The sequence below is a fragment of the Cavia porcellus genome, unplaced genomic scaffold (assembly GCF_034190915.1).
Source record: "Cavia porcellus strain 051 isolate PalLab524CR breed Dunkin Hartley unplaced genomic scaffold, mCavPor4.1 scaffold_25, whole genome shotgun sequence".
Taxonomy (NCBI): Eukaryota; Metazoa; Chordata; class Mammalia; order Rodentia; family Caviidae; genus Cavia; species Cavia porcellus.
This window is the reverse complement of record NW_026947508.1, coordinates 538,035-554,750: the sequence shown is the minus strand read 5'-3', so window position 1 is coordinate 554,750 and position 16,716 is coordinate 538,035. Positions and strand designations below refer to the sequence as shown.

Genomic DNA, 16,716 nt, shown 5'->3' with positions numbered 1-16,716 from the left:
ATCCCCGACCTCCCCTGTTGTGTGTTCCAACTGGGAAATGATCCTGAGCGCTCTGGCCCCAAGCTGCCCCACTGTCCCCATCTTGAACATTTGCAGACACTGATCCACTCGGGCTGTCTCAGACTCCCAAAGAGCAAACACATTGCTGAACACATGGAACCTGGCCACCTTGGGCCTTGTTACTTCAGCCCCATTCCTTGCCCCATTAGCACAGATGCAGGACATCCCCTTGCTTTCCCTGTGCCCTGGGACACGCTGTGAAAGGCCTCCAATTAGTCCTTTGGGTCAGTCACGGGATGCTAACAGCTTCTAGGTCTGGAACCCCAACGGGTCCCATCTTGGAAAGACTGGGGTAGTCACTTGGGAGCTCTCTTCCTACTGCTTTAGGGGCCATTCTAGCCTCCTTTTGGCTTCCTGGGGGAATTGGTGTAATCAGCATGGTTCCAAAGAAATGTGTCGGAAAAGAATTGCCCAGGGAGATGCTGCACAGGAAGGCTGTGTCACCAGCCTGCTCCATGCTTGAAGTCACCCAGGCTGTGCACAGACCTCCCAGCAGGCACCCAGAAGGGAGGCTGGTAGAGGGAGGGCAGCATTGTCACAGTGGCCCAGAGCTAGATCACGGGTCAAGGGTCAGGAGAAACTGCAAGAGAGAGGTGGCACCACGGTCTCCTGTGGATACGCACAAGAGGGGAGAGTGAGTAGGTTCTTTGAAGTGTGGGGAGCAGACCTCAAGAGCCTTAGCCCTGCCACCTGGGCCTGCAGAGCCCAGGCCTCTATGCCAAGGGTAGGCTGGTGGGACCATAGCAGGTGGGTGAGGTGGCCAGGGTAGGCCCTGGTGTAGAACCAGTTGGATTTGGCACTCCCAGGTAAGGGGGATTCTTGCCTAACCCTAACCCTAACCACTGTGGCTGCATTGAGGTGCATACCTGTGATCCCAGCATTTGGGAGCTGAGGCACAGGGATCATGCATTTGAGACCGGCTTGGGCTCCGTAGCAAGGCCCTCTCTCACTGTGGCAGGACCCTTCCCAAGGAATGCAGTGGGCAGGGGAACCTCAGAACCAGTAAAGACCACCTGGCCCAGTTAGGTCCCAAATGCCCCCTTGTGTGGTCCTAGCATTGTAACAGACTGTACCCAGTCTGGCTGCATTGTGGTAGTGTGTCCATTGATGGGAGACAAAGACACAAAAGTTGTACAGAAAGCAAAACCCCACTATGTTCAGTGCTCAGCCTTTAGGGTATTAACCCACTGAAGCCGGTGCTGGCACAAATGAACACCACCTCAGTGTTCCACTCCCTGCCAGAATCCTGCTACATCACAACAAATAAGTATTTTTTAAAAAATAATTTCTTTGGTACTGAGGATTGAACTCATGATCTCACATTTGCCAGGCAGGCACTAACCCCACTAAAAATAATTTTTAAAAGCTAGGAACAGCTGGGCATGGTGGCTCATGCCTATAATCTCAACACTTGGGAGGCTAAGGCAAGACCACTAGTTCAGGGGCTGGGGATTTAGCTCAGCGGCATAAGCACCTGCCTTGAAAGCAGGCAGTCGTGAGTTCGATCCCTGGTACCGGTAAAAATGAAAAAGCCAAAAAAAAAAAAAAAAAGACCACTAGTTCAAGCCCATTCTGGGCTACATAGTGAATTGAATGCCAGCCTAGATTGCAGACTAAGGCTTTGTCTTAAAAATTAAAATGGTGGGGGCTAAGGGTTTAGCTCAGTGGCATAAGTGCCTGCCTTGCAAGTGTGTGGTCATGAGTTCAATCCCTGGTACTGATAAAAAAGAGAAAGACAAAAAATAAAATTAAAATGGTGGCAACATACCTGTAATTCCGGGACTTTAGGAGACTGGCAAGTTTGAACCCAAGTTTGTCTCAAAAACCATTTTTATTGTATTTAGTTTTGGGGTTTTTTTTTTTATTTGTTTGTTTGTTTGTTTTTTGAGACAGCAACTCTCCTGCCTCAGCCTCCTGAGAGGTGATTACAGGTATGCACCACTGCTGTGACCCAATGTGGCTCCTGAGGTTCTGGGGGTTAAGGACCATGAGAGGATGAGAAAAAAAGACAAAGCTGGGGTCAGGTGGAGCCCTCATCCTGATGGGAGGAAAGGAACTGCCCAGCCACTGTAGCACCTTTATTTATATACTGGGAAAGAAGATGTCAATTTCAGCCCCTGTGCCCAGCAGCCATTGCTTGGGAGGCCCCAGGCCTCCTTGGTGCTGGAACACCTTGTTTACATAGCTTGTTTTGGTCTCTGTTTTTCCTGGGCTGGCCTTGCTTTAGCCCCACACGTGTGACCCATCCAGCCTCAGTAGCTCCCTACATATCCTTCTCTTTGGTTTTGTTGTTGCACAGGACGGTGGTCAGTTGAAGCTGGAGGAGCTATGTTGGAAGCTCTGTAGATCTTTTATTTTAAGTGCAGTCCGAAGATTTTAAGTCCCTGCATTCCGCAATTGAAAGCCTGTGCAGTGCATTCATCTGTGACAATAGTCAGCCACCAGCATAGCTGGCAACTGCCAAAAGGTATTAGTGACTTGAGTTTCTTTTATAGCGTATTACTTTAGCAGTGTTTCATAGACCTCTAGTAGTTGTACATCTTCTTCAGGATGTTCAAGACCAAGTTAAGGTAAGTTAACTTACTTAACCAAGTTAAGTAAGTCACTTAGGTCTCCTCAGGAACCTCAGAACCAGCTCCAGCACCTCTTTGTTCTTCTGTCAGTGTCAGCCGTTCAGATGGAGTCATGGCCATTGCTTGATCAAGTTGCTTTCTGTGAAAGCTTAGGAGATTTTTGCTCCTGGTGACTCTCCCTAGGCACACACCCAACATTGAATACTTTCCTCTGTGGTCTCACAGTCTTCTTAGTCAGAAGACCAGGAACTCACGGAGTATAGGATGACGCAGCAGAGGTTCCCTTATGTCCTGGGTCCTCACTGACGTTGGAGGGCTGGGGCCAAAATACTGGCTGTCCCCTTAGCCCATCTGTCTCTCTAACTGTTGGTCTCCAAACTTCAGTTGTTGAACATCCAGAAGAAAAGACTGACAACAGTACAATACAGTAGAGGCATTATCGGCTTATCTAAATATCAAACATCTTACAACATAAAGTAGAACCATTATTTTTAACAGCCATGAATGTTTTAACATTTGGATACCTGTAGAGTATTAACAGTTACATATTTTATATAGAAAATTAGAAATCAAACCATATACAACGTTATAGCATAAAAACCATGATGACATTTTGTAACACACTTGAATTTTCATTTCAATATCAAATTTCTCCTTTTTGGTTAATCATCCCTATCTAATATATAAAAGATTTTACCTAAGTTATTGCCGTTCAGGGGGATGTAGATCTCATAAGCATTTGTTGAAGGCAGAGGTCTGAATCTGAACCAAAAGTTTATCACCATAAATAATCCCTATTTTACATTTTCTGAAGACCTGTTTATCTAGAAGCATGAATATATGAATACACCATGAGGTTAACAGCAATCATTTGTCATAACCATATGGAAACCTTTGTGTGGGCATTTTTTAAATCAAAAACCTTTGTATTATTTCTTTTAAGAACAACCAATGTGAACGTATTACAATATTTATATAATTTTAGTTGGGGTGTCTCCCATAAGGCTAGGGGGCTCATTGGAGCCTCCAATCAATGAACAACAGCTGGTAAGTATTACCAGGTGGCCACTTTCTTATTCATCAGCTGAAGTCCTGGCCAGTAATCCCAACCCCAAGGGATTTTTAATTGTTTTTTTTTTTATTTTGATGAATAAAAAAATATGGAATGCTTCACGAATTTGTGTGTCCTCCTTGCGCAGGGGCCATGCTAATCTCTGTACTGTTCCAGTTTTAGCATGTGTGCTACCCAAGCGAGCACTGTTTCAGCATCTTTATAATTTTTCTTAAGGAAACTCCAATCATAACATTTAACATTATATTTCAACAATGAGAGACTCTCAAGTTTTTTTTTTTTACTTTAAAGAGAGTAAAATTAAACAGAACAGAATAAAACATCATAAGGAAACAATTTTAAGAAACAAGGATTTCAAAGCAAGACCACCAGAGATCTTCACTGTCTATCATGTTGTCTCTTGTTTTCTTCTAAATAGTTGTCCAGACTCTCAAGTTCTGATAATCAACAATGCACATTACATTTACACAACTGACTTCATCATTTTGACTAACTGGGAACCCAGGTAGAAGCATGTTTTGTAATTCTATAACTCAAACCTTGATTAAATGATCTATAAATGCAAAAGAAAAAGGACAAAGGAAAATTGCTGAGCTCAAAATAAAAAGAACAGCTGTTCACAAACAGACAAATGGACAAGTATGGACAAACAATCTGTACAGATTCAAACAGACTAGAAACAGAGTTGTTGGTGTCCACAAGACCTCTCCACATTCCTGGAGGCTATTTCACACCCCTTTGCTGAACTAGCTTGCTTCTTACACCCCGTGTCCTGGGGCTTGAAACACCTGTCACCTGCATTACCCCATGTCTTCAGGGAGTTTCTCAGGCACCCCACGCCCCTTGCACACTCCTGCACGGGGCACTTGTACTCTTGGCTCCACGAGTGTGAGCAATCACTAGCTCAGCGACTTCCAGCAACAGCTTAACAAACTGGACAAACAGATACACAGACACTTAGAAACCTCTTTCACAATCAGTGTATTCAAATATATTTTAGCCCAATTGAACTACACAAAATTCTTACACTTGTAGAATTTGGAATGTTAAATAGACTACTCATATTTGTTGTAGGTCAGTTAGCAGAGATCTCTTATCAAAGAATTTGAAAAAGATAAAATCTTACCTATAATTAACATATTTTTGTCATAGGACTTAGCGTGCCCTTCTATCATCTATTTGGACCTTTTTTATTTTTGGTTACCATCTCCTGGGCATCTTGGGTTAATTAAAGTTGGTTCTAGCTTCACCCTTTTCTATGGGTTGTGGCCTGGTCTCCAAGGCATCATTGTCACAGGACTGAGCATCTGCTTCTTGAGAGATGGAATCAACTCCTTTCTTGGGTTTGGGCCCATGATACAGCAGGACAGCACACCCAGATAGGTCATTTAGCTCTTCCTGGAAAAACACAAGCAAACCCTCGACCCCACATTAGCACTTGACTGAGTGCTTTTATTATCCAATATGAAGATCATTCCAACAGACTCCTTTTAGATTTGATTTATTTGATTATATTATCTATCTGCTGAGGTAGTTACATCTTTATTAGGATTTAAATATACATTTTTTTTTTGTCTTTTTGAGACAGGGTCTCACTATGCAGTTCAGGCTGGCCTTGAGCTCACTTTATAGCCCAGGCTGGTCTTGAACTCGCGAAGATCCTCCCACTTTAGCCTCCCGAGTGCGTGAGCCACCACACGGGGCTAGGATTTATATATTTTAAATGGTGATATATACTGCCAAGTGAAATCTATTATGGGCTGAACTCTCCCTCTTGTTTTTGAAATTTAAATTGTGAGCACATTTAGTTTAGTTTTAGACCTGAAGATTATAAAGAATTTTTGTGCTAAGGTATAAAGAAAGTGGAAACCACTACATTTTATATTTGGGTACCTTGGGCTCTCCTGTGCCAGGCAGGTGGTACTCCTGCTCTGGGCTGGAGGCCCGCTGATGTTGGGGTCTGAGCACCAGGGCAGTGCAAACTTTTGATTCATAAAGCATGTGCACAGGTGGTGGGAAAAACCAGGGTGGCTCGGGCAGGCCAGAGCCGTGTCCCACCTCTGTCATGAGTATCAGAAGACCCAAAATCCTTAGGCAACCTTTGTTTAGTTACAGGTTTTCCCATTTTTGTCAAGGGAAGGATAACTAATTGAGCGATACAATAACCTAAGGAGATTTGGTTTTGACTAGACCAAACCTGTTTCTTTACCTTCCTTGTCTGGGCCAAACTCCAGGCTCAGTGGAGGCTTTGGTGCCCCTCCCCTGCCTGGGGCTTGCAAGAAGCAGTGAGAGGAGCAGAAAGCAGCAGATTTATTAAATAACCCTTTAAAATCTGTAGAGGGCCAGCGGATTTCTGTTGGTTTGTTTTTCCCTAGTCTTGCTCTAAGCTGTTTCTCAGTTTCCTCCAAAGTATGTAAGTTTACAGTTTCTTCTGGAGACAATCTCAAGAAATTTAGCAAGCTGTGTAAGTGACAGTGTATTGAAAACTAAAATTGACTTAAGAAAGCAGAAAAGACCTAAATAAACATAGTTACATTAATCTTGAATTTGAAACAAGTACCACTGTAGTAACAGGTTTTTTGTTTTTTGTTTTTTGACTTTTTCCTTTTTATTGGTACCGGGGATCAAACTCACAACTGCCTGCTTGCAAGACAGGCGCTTATGCCGCTGAGCTAAATCCCCAGTCGTCCCCCCCATTAACGGTTTTGAAAAACAATGGAGTTTGAGAATTTATGCAAAGCCATAGGGAGATAGTGATACACTGGAGCCAGCCTGTCACCAGCTAGTGAAAGCCAAATGTTGAGTTTTAGAAGCTTTAAAGGTCAGTTGTTGCCGTATTGGTTATTTGAAGTTGTCTTTTGTAACAGCATTTTGTAAACAGGAATCAGCAAACCACAAATCAGGACCGTATTACCCTCAACCATCAGGAGCCTGCCGGGCCAAGCAGGGCCGGCCATCTCCGGGAGTTGTCACACCCCTACTTTTGGGCAGGGCTGCTGCACAGGCCCTGCTGGAAGTTCTGAATTTACATCAAGTGGCCCAATGATACCGTCGTCTACACTTTGGACAGATAGTTGGAAGATTCTGCTGGACAGTCAGTGGCTCAGTTAAAGTTATCAGGATGGCTGGCCGTCATGCTGCCAACTTTTCCCTGCTCGGGACCTGATTCTGAAACAGTGCCTGGAGCCAGTTCCCTTGTAATTGTCTCAAGAAGCTTAAGGTTATTATGACCCTGTCTCGTCCAGATCCACAGAAGGAATGTAAATACTGGAATCAAGAGGCTCGAAGAAGTTCAGAGGGCTGGAGATACAGCTTGCTGTGAAGGCCCAGGAATCAGTCCCCAGCACCACAAAGGAGACTCACAGGAGGGCACAGCCAAGCAGAGCTGGGTTGCCTGCCCAGTGTGGTGGCCAAGCAGAGCTGGTGGGGACACCACAGTGTCCCCTCCCAGGAGGACATGGACTGACACTCACTTGAGAAGCCTTGGAGGTAGGAATGTTGCCTCAACACACAGCCCGAGGGTTCAAGAACAGCGGGTGCCCCCCCCCCCCGCCTCGGGCCCCTTGAGAAGGCGGGGTGACACTGGTCCATGCAGGGCTGAGCTACCGCTGCAAGAAGGCAACCTGTTCGTGCAGGGAACTGGGTCGCTGCAAACAGCCTGCAGCTCTTCATTCTCGGTGGCAAAACAGTGCTGTGGAACACAGTCTGTGCTTTACCGCTGCTGTTCCAGTGACAGCCATGCCAATCAGAGAAAGGAATAGTGCTGGCCATGGCCATGCCTACAACCCTAGCATTCAGGAGGCTGATGCAGGAGGGTTGCTGTGAGTTCAAGGCCAGCCTGGACTATATAGTGAGACTTTATCTCAACAAAAACAAAAAAAAAAAAAAAAGAAAAGAAAGCATGCAACTTGGAGAAGAAAATAAAATTGTCCCTATATTTAGCTTTTAGACATGGTTTTATAAATAAAACCCCTTAGCTGGGTGTGGTGGCACATACCTGTGATCTTAGCACTCTGGGAGGCTGAGGCAGGAGGATCTAAACTTTGAGGCCTGTGTGTGCATTGTAGGACTTACTGACACTTAAAGAGATCTGTCTCAAAATTAAAACATTTTAAAATAAAATAAAATAAAAGAGGCTGGGCATGTAGCCTGGTTCAACCCTCAGAAGCAGCTCTGATGGGTTCCCACAGCCCAGGGCTGCCTCTACATCCATTTCATACACGGTGGACCTCACCGCAACACAGCAGGGCTCCGTCCCTGACAGTCCACCTATACAGTTCACACCTCCTCCTGGCCCCTGTGGTCAGCACAGGTGCCCCCTCCTGGGCTCCCAGGGGACACTGGGTGCCCCCCTCCCGCCTGGCCCTGCCGCCCTTGCTCCTCTCTGCAGCTTTGCACCCTCGGCCCTTGATCTCCGTGTGACCTGGACTCATGCTTGCTCTGAATCCACAACTCAGACCCTTCAGAGAGAGAAGCTTGTCCCGTGATTGGCAGGGCTGGGCCCCTTGGGTCGGCAGCTGCCTGTGCAGCAGAGCAGGGCCAACAGTGGCATCACCGCAGCTGCCGCAAGGGTCCCAAGTCGGCCTGCCCGCCAGGCAACACACTACAGAGCAGTGCTCACAGTAGCCGCCCTTCCAGTTCTCACTCAGAGGCAAAGTGTTGCTAAATTGCTTGCACTTGAGCCAAACTTGCATTCCTCCTGCCTCAGCCTCGACAGCAGCCGGGAGCACAGACATGTGCCGCATCAGCTGCTGGCAGATTTTTACACTGTTAATCATGCATCCTTTTGTCCCAGGAACTCCAATGCACCCAAGTACTTCCCCAGGATAACAGAAAACAGCCATGTAAGTATATGCACGTGGGTGTTCCCAGCAGTTTATTCGCAGTCACTGAAACCAATCAAGTCCAGCAGGGGAACATACAAAGCATTCTTACCCTTAGCATTAAAAAGGAGGGCTTACTGGAATGTACAACAACACAGAGGAATGTAAGTCACTGTGCTAAGCAACCAGCCAGACACAGCAGAGCATGCAAGATATGTCCTTTTATAGGAAGCTTCAGACCAGACCAAGCCACAGCAATCGAAGTGGGGCAGTGGCGGGAGGTCTTCCCAGGAAGTTACTCAAAATGCTGCGGCTGGAAGGATTGTGTCTTAAGGGAGGTGGTGACACATTTTCCAGAATTCATCCATCTTGCTGGGCATGACGGCTCATGCCTGTAATCCCAGCACACGTGAGGCTGAGGCAAGAGGATCTCAAATTTAACCTCTGCCTGGGCAATTTAGTAAGACCCTGTCTCACAATTTACAAGGAAACATAAAAAGGCTGGGACCAGACATAGTGTGGCCGCCTTTAATCCCAGCACCCTGCAGGCTGAGGCAAGGGGAAGATCATTGGGAGTTTGAGGCCACTGTGGGCTCATGGGAAATTCAAATCCTGCCTGAACTAGATGGAGACCCTAGCTCAAAAATAATAATAATAAAAAGGGCTGGACGTGTAACTTGGTGGTAGCGTGCTTTCTCGGCAAGGCCCTGGGTGCAATCCCCAGCACCTCAAAAGCCATCAAGATGCCCTGCCACATCTCGACCGGTGTCCGGGAGGAGCGCTGGCCCCAAATCCCACAGGCGCCCGGGACCCCGCGAAAGAGCCCATCCGGTGTGATGCGTCATGTGTCCGGCAGGTGGCGCCGCGGCGAAGCTCCGCGACCTGGAGAAGCGCATGTGCGCCTTCCGCAGTTCGGCGCCCTGGTAGCGCGCGGAGCGCTGGCGGCATCGGAATTGTCGCAGCAGAGATTATTAAACCAAGGCTCGTCCAGGACCCGAGCGCGGCTCACACGGGCGGGGCGTGCACGTGTCTTCCTATCACCCGCACATCAGGTGCCAGGCCCGAGGGGCGCGCCCCGCGCTGGCCGACTGCACAGCCCTGCCCCGGGTGCACTGAGGCGCCCCGCCGCCTGCGGTGGGACAGGACTCAGCGCCCTGCAGCGGAGGGGCGGCTCCCACACACCCGGACGGCAGTGTATTCCTGGGCCTTTTCAGCAACGTGGCAGACGGGTAATGTGTGTTGTTTTGGTGATTCAACGTCTCGGTATGGAGTTCACACTGTCCTGGAACTCACAGTGTAGTCCCAGGTGGCCTCGAACTCACAGCGATCCTCCTGCCTCGGCCTCTGGAGTGCTTGGGATTATAGGGGTGCAATGCCACCCCGGCTAAGGTAGATAATTTTTAAAACCCCTGGAAGCAATGAAAATTCTGGGTAAAATGCAGAAGGCATTTTAAAATCACGACTGAGCTGATGCTGCCTGAAAAGGGAAGGAGAGGTCCACGCAGGAAGACACTGAGCCCCGGACAGGGCCGGACCAGGGAGGAAGGAGGCGCAGCTGAGCCGAACTGGGCCTTGCAAGTTCTAGCTGCTCTCCCTTTTTCCCTGTCTCGCAGGGCCCCAACGTTTGTAAAATGACAAGTGGTGAATTCTGCATATTTAGCCATTCAACAAGCACAGCAGCTCTGCAGACAGTAGACAGGAGCTGGGGGTAGCAGCTGCACAGCCAGCAGCAGGACTGGGGACCCAAACAAACCTTTGAAGTAAGGCCCATTGCTTTACCCTGCAGAGCCCTGTCTACAGGCACACTCACCTTGCCTAAAGCCAAAGGTTTTCTGTATGCCAGAGAAAACGGTCTTGCTACATTGCAGCCATAAACTATCATGTTAAACACTGAGAGCCCCACTCCCCACGATGCATGTAATCACTCTGTATTGCAAACACTTACTAATAAAATAAAAACTATATATATATATATATATATATATATATATATATATATGGTACTAGGGATTAAACTCGCAACTGCACACTTGCCAGGCAGGTACTTATGCCACTGAGCTAAATCCCCAGCCCAAAACTCTGTTTTTAAACATAGTACCAGTGCTCCTGGAGGATCTATTATGAAGTGCTAAAGGATTCAGGAGTTAGATGCAGAAACTGCAGACACACTAAGCCACCTTATCTTTGTCAAAGGTGCCAAACACATTCACTGGAAGAAAGATAGCCTCTTCAATAAATGGTGCTGGAAAAACTGGCTCTGCACATGCTGAAGATTAAAACGACTTACATCTTTCATCATGCACTAAGCTAAAATCAGAATGGATCAAAGATCTTAATATTAAAACAGAAACATTGAATCTGCTGGAAGATAGCATAGGTAAAACTCTTGACGACATTTGTGTAGGCAAAGACTTTATGAACAAAACCCAGATTGCTCAGGAACTATCACAAAGAATCAACAACTGGGATCTTACTCTACTAAAAAGCTTTTGCACAGCAAGAGAAACCACCAACAGAGTGAAGAGACAAACCACAACATGGGAGAAAATGTTTGCCAGCTGTACCTCAGATGAAGGATTACTATCAAGAACAGAACTAAAAAAACTCAGTCCTCTGAGATTTAAAGATCAAATCCAAAAATGGGCATCTGAGATGAATACACACTTCTCAGATGAAGAAATACAAACAGCAAATAAATATGTGGAAAAAATGTTCACCAACCCGGTCATCCCAGAGATGCAAATTAAAACAGCACAGATCCCAGCCCTCCCCAGAAAGAATGGCTAGTGTCAAGAAATCAACCACTAACCGATGCTAGAGGGGCTGTGGAGAAAAAGGAACCTTTCTCCACTGTTGGTGGGAGTGCAGTCTGGTGCCGCCACTGTGGAAATCAGTGTGGAGATTCTCAAAAAGCTAGAATTGGGGGGCTGGGGATTTAGCTCAGCGGCATAAGTGCCTCCCTTACAAGCAGGCAGTTGTGAGTTCGATCCCTGGTACCGATAAAAATGAAAAAGACAAAAAAAAAAAAAAGAAGCTAGAATTGGAGGTTCCATTCGACCCAGCTATTCCTCTTCTGAGTATCTTCCAAAAGAATTTAAAAAATCATATCACATTTGATATATGCGCCTGTAGGGGTTGGGGCCAGCGCTCCTCCCAGACACCGGTTGAGATGGAGATGTGGCAGGGCATCTTGATGGCATCTTTGAGGTACTGGGGATTGCACCCAGGGCCTTGCTGAGCAAGCACGATACCACCAAGTTACACGTCTAGTGATACATGTGCATCTATGTTTATAGCAGCACAGGTTATAATAGACAGACCTTGGAAACAACCTTAACTGAGGAATGGATAAAAAAGATGTGGTATTTTCATATAATGAAGTGCTACTCAGCCATAAAGGATGATAAACTAGACACTTTTATACATAAATGGATGCACCTTGAGAACAGTGCTACAGCCATGCTACCCTGAATGCGCCCGATCTCGTCTGATCTTGGAAGCTAAGAAGGGTCGGGCTTGGTTAGTATTTGGATGGGAGATCGCCTGGGAATACCGGGTGCTATAGGCTTTAAAAAAAGAGAGAGAGAGAACATAGTGAAATAAATAAAACACACGTGTAAACATATTGTTTCATTAGTGATAAAATGAAAGAAAAAACATGTATATGTGTATCTATATGTACATAAAAATAGTTAAGATAGTTATACTACTAATTTCTCTGAGTTCACTGAAGAGAAAGATTTGTGCTGGTGTTCTTTGGACAGTTGAAGGCAGATGTACACTGGGTGAATGATTTGGGGATAATGTGTGATGTATGTACCATTGTCACCCTCTAATTGATGTATTTTAAAATTTTGAAAAATAAAAATTTTCTGTAGTTTTTTCCCTTTTCTTTTTACGTTTGAATGAAATGGATTTGAAAAAAATAAATATTTTTGGTAGTTTTTTTCACTTTCTTTTTATGTTTGAATAAAATGGATTTGAAAAAATAAAAAATAAGAGCCATTCTTGAATCAGGCATGGTATCCCATGCCTATAATGTCAGCACTCAGGAGGCTGAGGCAGGAGGGTCACTCACTGCAAGTTCAAGCCAGCCTAAGCTACACAGGGAGTTCAAGGCCAGCCTAAACTATATAGTGAGACCTTGTCTCCAAAAGACAAAAAACAAAACAAATAAATTAAATAATAACTATTCTTAAATGCAACAGCGAGGCACTGTGAAACACACCTTCTGTGTGCAGCAGCTCCCCCACCCAGGCACCAGGGAAGGTGCTGCATGGATCCCAGGCTACCTCCTCCCCTACACTGCTAGGGCCAGTACTGCCCTCCAGCAGCTCCCCATGCCCAAAGCGACCAGGGGCAGTGCTTTCCTCCCAGGCACAGTGGCCTCCAACTTTCCTCACTGGCCGCCTCGTTCCCTGCAGTCCCAGGGCCGAGTCTGTGTCCGCGGGCTGTAGCCGAGTCCAGCATGAGGCCAGCAGGGCCTGCAGCCATGGACGGGTGGGCTCCTCACCGCAGTTCAGAGTCCGCTCAGAGGGCCTCACGGGCTCCCGGGGCACGGAGGCACAAGGCGGAGGCTGGGAGTATGGGACCAGCCTAGCCCCCAGCTCTATGGCTACAGTCACACCTTGCACCCTGGACGCCGGGAGCCCCACCCCTCTGGAGAGCCTTCTGCTTCCGCAGAGGCTCAGGGCACAAGGAGGATGTCCTGGGAGCCCTCCAGCTGGTCTGACCAGGCTTCCCCTGCTCAGCCCCCTCTGTTAGCAGTGCCACCTAGGTCCGTCTCACTCTTCTCCCCTGAGGTGGGCTGGCCGCTGAGGGGGACCAGACATGCCACAGAATGCTGCCACCATGCCACCACCTCAGTCCGCTCCAGCCACCACTGGCGCCCAGGGGCAGCAGGCCTGCAGGTGCCTGGGCCTTTCGTGGAGTCTCAGTCACTGTCTGTTTCCCTGGGGGAGCTCCTGGGTCCCTTCACAGCTGGGGCAGGAGTCAGAGCCTAAGGGACAGGTCGGGGAGCCCGGGAGGCAAGGACAGTGTCCCCCTAAAGCTGTATCTCCAATCCCCACTAGGTGGCGAGCTCTCCACAGTTCCTGCCCAAGGGTCCTCACCAACTGGACAGACCTGGTATGGGGTCAAGGTGCTCTAAAAACTTAGGGACTAAGGGTTGGGGGTTTAGGTCAGTGGTACAAGCGCCTGCCTGGCAAGCATGAGGTCCTGAGTTCGATCCTGGTACCAAAAAAAAAAAAAAAAAAAAAAAAAAAAAAAAAAAACCTCGGGGACTGGGCCCCCAGACTTGGCCAAGTCCCTTTAGTCTGGGGCTGACTTGGGTTTTCCAGGTTGACCAGGAGTTTCTGAGGGCATGGGTAGAAGGGGTATGGCTGCTCCCTCGCCAGAGACCAAGGACTCCGTGCAGCCTGCAGCCCACCTCATCTCTCCAGGTAAGGTCTCTGGAAGAGAGCAGCGGGCAAAGACCCTGCCTTGCCTGCCTTCCGGTTCAGCACAATGTGGCCCCTTTGCAGGGATCCCCTACTCGGCCTGGGCTTCGTCTCTATGGAGGTCACAGTCCCACGGAGATGTCCCCAGGCCCTGGAGGGGCGTCCTGAGTACAACACCGCAGGTTGAGGACTGAGAAGCGCCTGCAACCAGGCCTCCTTGCCCTGCATTGCACCCGGTGGGCTTTCCGTCCAGCCCGAACCGTCCAGGGGCCATCTGCGCTGGAGAAGCCAGTCCCCACAGAGGCTGCCCCTCCCTCGTGTGGAGCGAACGGCTGTCCCCACGCAGGACTCAGGCCAGGGGCTCCCACTGCTCGGCTCGGGCAGCGGGTCTGGGCTGGTGTCCGCGGAGACACCAGGGGATCCCGCCGTCTCCACTGCCCGGGCCTGCGAGGGTTAAGGAGGCGGAACGCGGGCGGCTCCGCCTCGCCGCGGGTCCGAGCGCGCGTGGGGCGCGGGGCGGGTCCGATCGGCGGCCGCAGTGGCGGCGGCGGAGGGCGCGGCGCGGGGCGAGCGCGGGCAGCGTGACCACCGCTGCGCCCCGTGCGCCCGCCCCGTGCCCGTCGCAGGATGCGCGCCCCGCCGCTCCTGCTGCTCCTGGCCGCCTGTGCGCCACCCGCCGCCGCCAAGGCCGCCCCGACGCCGCCCGGCTGGGAGCCCGCGGCCGACGCGCCCTGGTGCCCCTACAAGGTGCTGCCCGAGGGCCCCGAGGCGGGCGGCGGACGCCTGTGCTTCCGCAGCCCCGCGCGCGGCTTCCGCTGCCGGGCGCCCGACTGCGCTGCGCGCGCCTCGGCCGGCGGCTCGCTGCGCGCCAGCGTACTGCGCAACCGCAGCGTGCTCCTGCAGTGGCGCCGCCCGGCCGGGCCGCCGCGCCGCGCGCGCGCCTTCGCGCTCAACTGCTCGTGGCGCGGCGCCCACACGCGCTTCCCGTGCGAGCGCGTGCTGCTCGGCGCCGCCTGCCGCGACTACCTGCTGCCCTTCGTGCACGACGGCGTGCGCTATCGCCTGTGCCTGCAGCCGCTGCCGCCGCGCGCTGAGCCCGCCGCCGCCGCCCCGGAGCCCGCCGAGTGCGTGGAGTTCACCGCCGAGCCGGCCGCCATGCGCGAGATCGTGGTGGCCATGACGGCGGTGGGCGGCTCCATCTGCGTCATGCTGGTGGTCATCTGCCTGCTGGTGGCCTACATCACCGAGAACCTCATGCACCCCGCGCCGCGGCGCCCTGGCCTGCGCAGGCAGGCCTGAAGCGCTCTTCTGGGCGCAGAGACCCTGGACCCTGAAGCGCTGAGCCTGGTCTTTCCCCACCCCGCCCCTTCTTGGAGATGCCCGGAGGACCTGATGGAGATGCATGGGGTGGGAGTGGGGTCGGCTGGCTCATGCAGGGACCTTGGCATCCTCTGGAGACCTTCCTGGCCGGGAGTCTGCCTCCCAGACTCAGGCTCCACACTGGCCCTTGGGGCTGGGCAGGCAAGCCAGTCGAGTCCGATCGCTCTCCACTCTCCAAATGCCTTTGTAGGGGCCGCCAGGACCCACAGCCCCTTTCTTCGAGAGCCGTTGGCACCTGGATCATCTCCTTGAACTGCCTGTGCCAAGTTGTCAGAAGACCGGCTGTGGCCATTGCTTGGTCACTTGTGCTTTGAAGGTTGGGGGCTCAACTCCTTGGAGCTTGTCTTTCTCCCCATCTTACCCCAGTGGGCTTAAGTTAGCTTTGTGCCTTAGTATCTCAGCCGCTGCAAGAGCCACGCACCACCCCTCTGCTATTCTAGGGGCTCTGCCACGATGAGGCCTTTGCATGCTCTGACTGAGTCCCCTGGGCACGCCCTGTCCCAGCTTGGTAGGCACCTGGGGCAGGGTCTGCAGGCTTGGCTTGTCTTCCGTGGGTGTGGACAAGCTGAGAGCCGTGATTTAGCAGGCCAGGCCCCAGGCCCAGAGTCCAGCTGCTGCATCCAGCAGTGATGCCCCCACTGCAGGAAGGCTGGCTCCCCCTTTGCTTTTGAGTTTTCCACCTCCATTGGGATCTTTGTGGGAAGTGGGCGAACATTTAGGAGGCCGGCATCGGAATCTGAGAGCAGGAGAGCTGCCTCTCTTGCTCAATTGGACCATCTATGGTCTGTTTCCTGAGCCTCAACCAACCCAGGAAACCTCAGTGGCCACTCCACGACCAGCCACACTGTCCACACCCTCATTCCCAGCTCTTGGTTTGGGAGTCCAGGATCTGACCCCAGCAGTGCTGCTGCCAGCCACCAGGGATAGAGGCTGGCCTGCCCACTCCTTGCAGGCCTGAGCACTTAGCAACGTCTGACACAGAGCAGTGCAGCCTGCCACTCCCGGGAGCCCTGGGGCTGCCACCTGGACTTCACACTGGCAAGTCCTAGTCCCTGTGGCTGATCCCCCACATCTGGAAGCCCTGAGCCCTGGCTTGTGCCCCTGAAGCACCTACACCCTACCTCTGTCCTCGCTCTGCCCACTCCCCATGCGGCGCTGGTCAGGTGTGGCACCCGTGTCTAAATGTCCATCATTCCCAGACCAGAGACACGGTCTCGTGTGTTTATTTGGGACGGGTGAGAAGGCTGTGGGGGAGGGAAGATCCCTGGTGGGGTAGAAACACCAGGCCTGTATCCTTGCAGTCCCATAGACAGGCAGGCGTCTCCTTGCGTCTCTCCGTCCTGACCTTGGGAAAGTCTCTTCCTGGGCTG

General features: G+C 50.6%; 1 protein-coding gene, 1 non-coding gene and 1 pseudogene across 2 annotated transcripts; 2 read left to right on the top strand and 1 right to left on the bottom strand.

Annotated features, from left to right (window-relative positions):
* Nucleotides 1-3,787: 3,787 nt before the first annotated feature.
* Nucleotides 3,788-3,891, bottom strand: LOC111757075 (U6 spliceosomal RNA). The gene has a single exon (XR_002791456.1). It is a non-coding gene; the product is annotated as a U6 spliceosomal RNA (small nuclear RNA).
* An 8,086-nt stretch (nucleotides 3,892-11,977) lies between these two features.
* On the top strand, nucleotides 11,978-12,096 carry LOC111757074 (5S ribosomal RNA; annotated as a pseudogene).
* Nucleotides 12,097-14,485: 2,389 nt separating this feature from the next.
* Fndc10 (fibronectin type III domain containing 10) lies at nucleotides 14,486-16,551 on the top strand. The gene has a single exon (XM_063235303.1). The coding sequence runs from the start codon at nucleotides 14,594-14,596 to the stop codon at nucleotides 15,263-15,265; it is 672 nt and encodes a 223-aa protein (XP_063091373.1). The 5' UTR covers nucleotides 14,486-14,593; the 3' UTR covers nucleotides 15,266-16,551.
* Nucleotides 16,552-16,716: the final 165 nt, after the last annotated feature.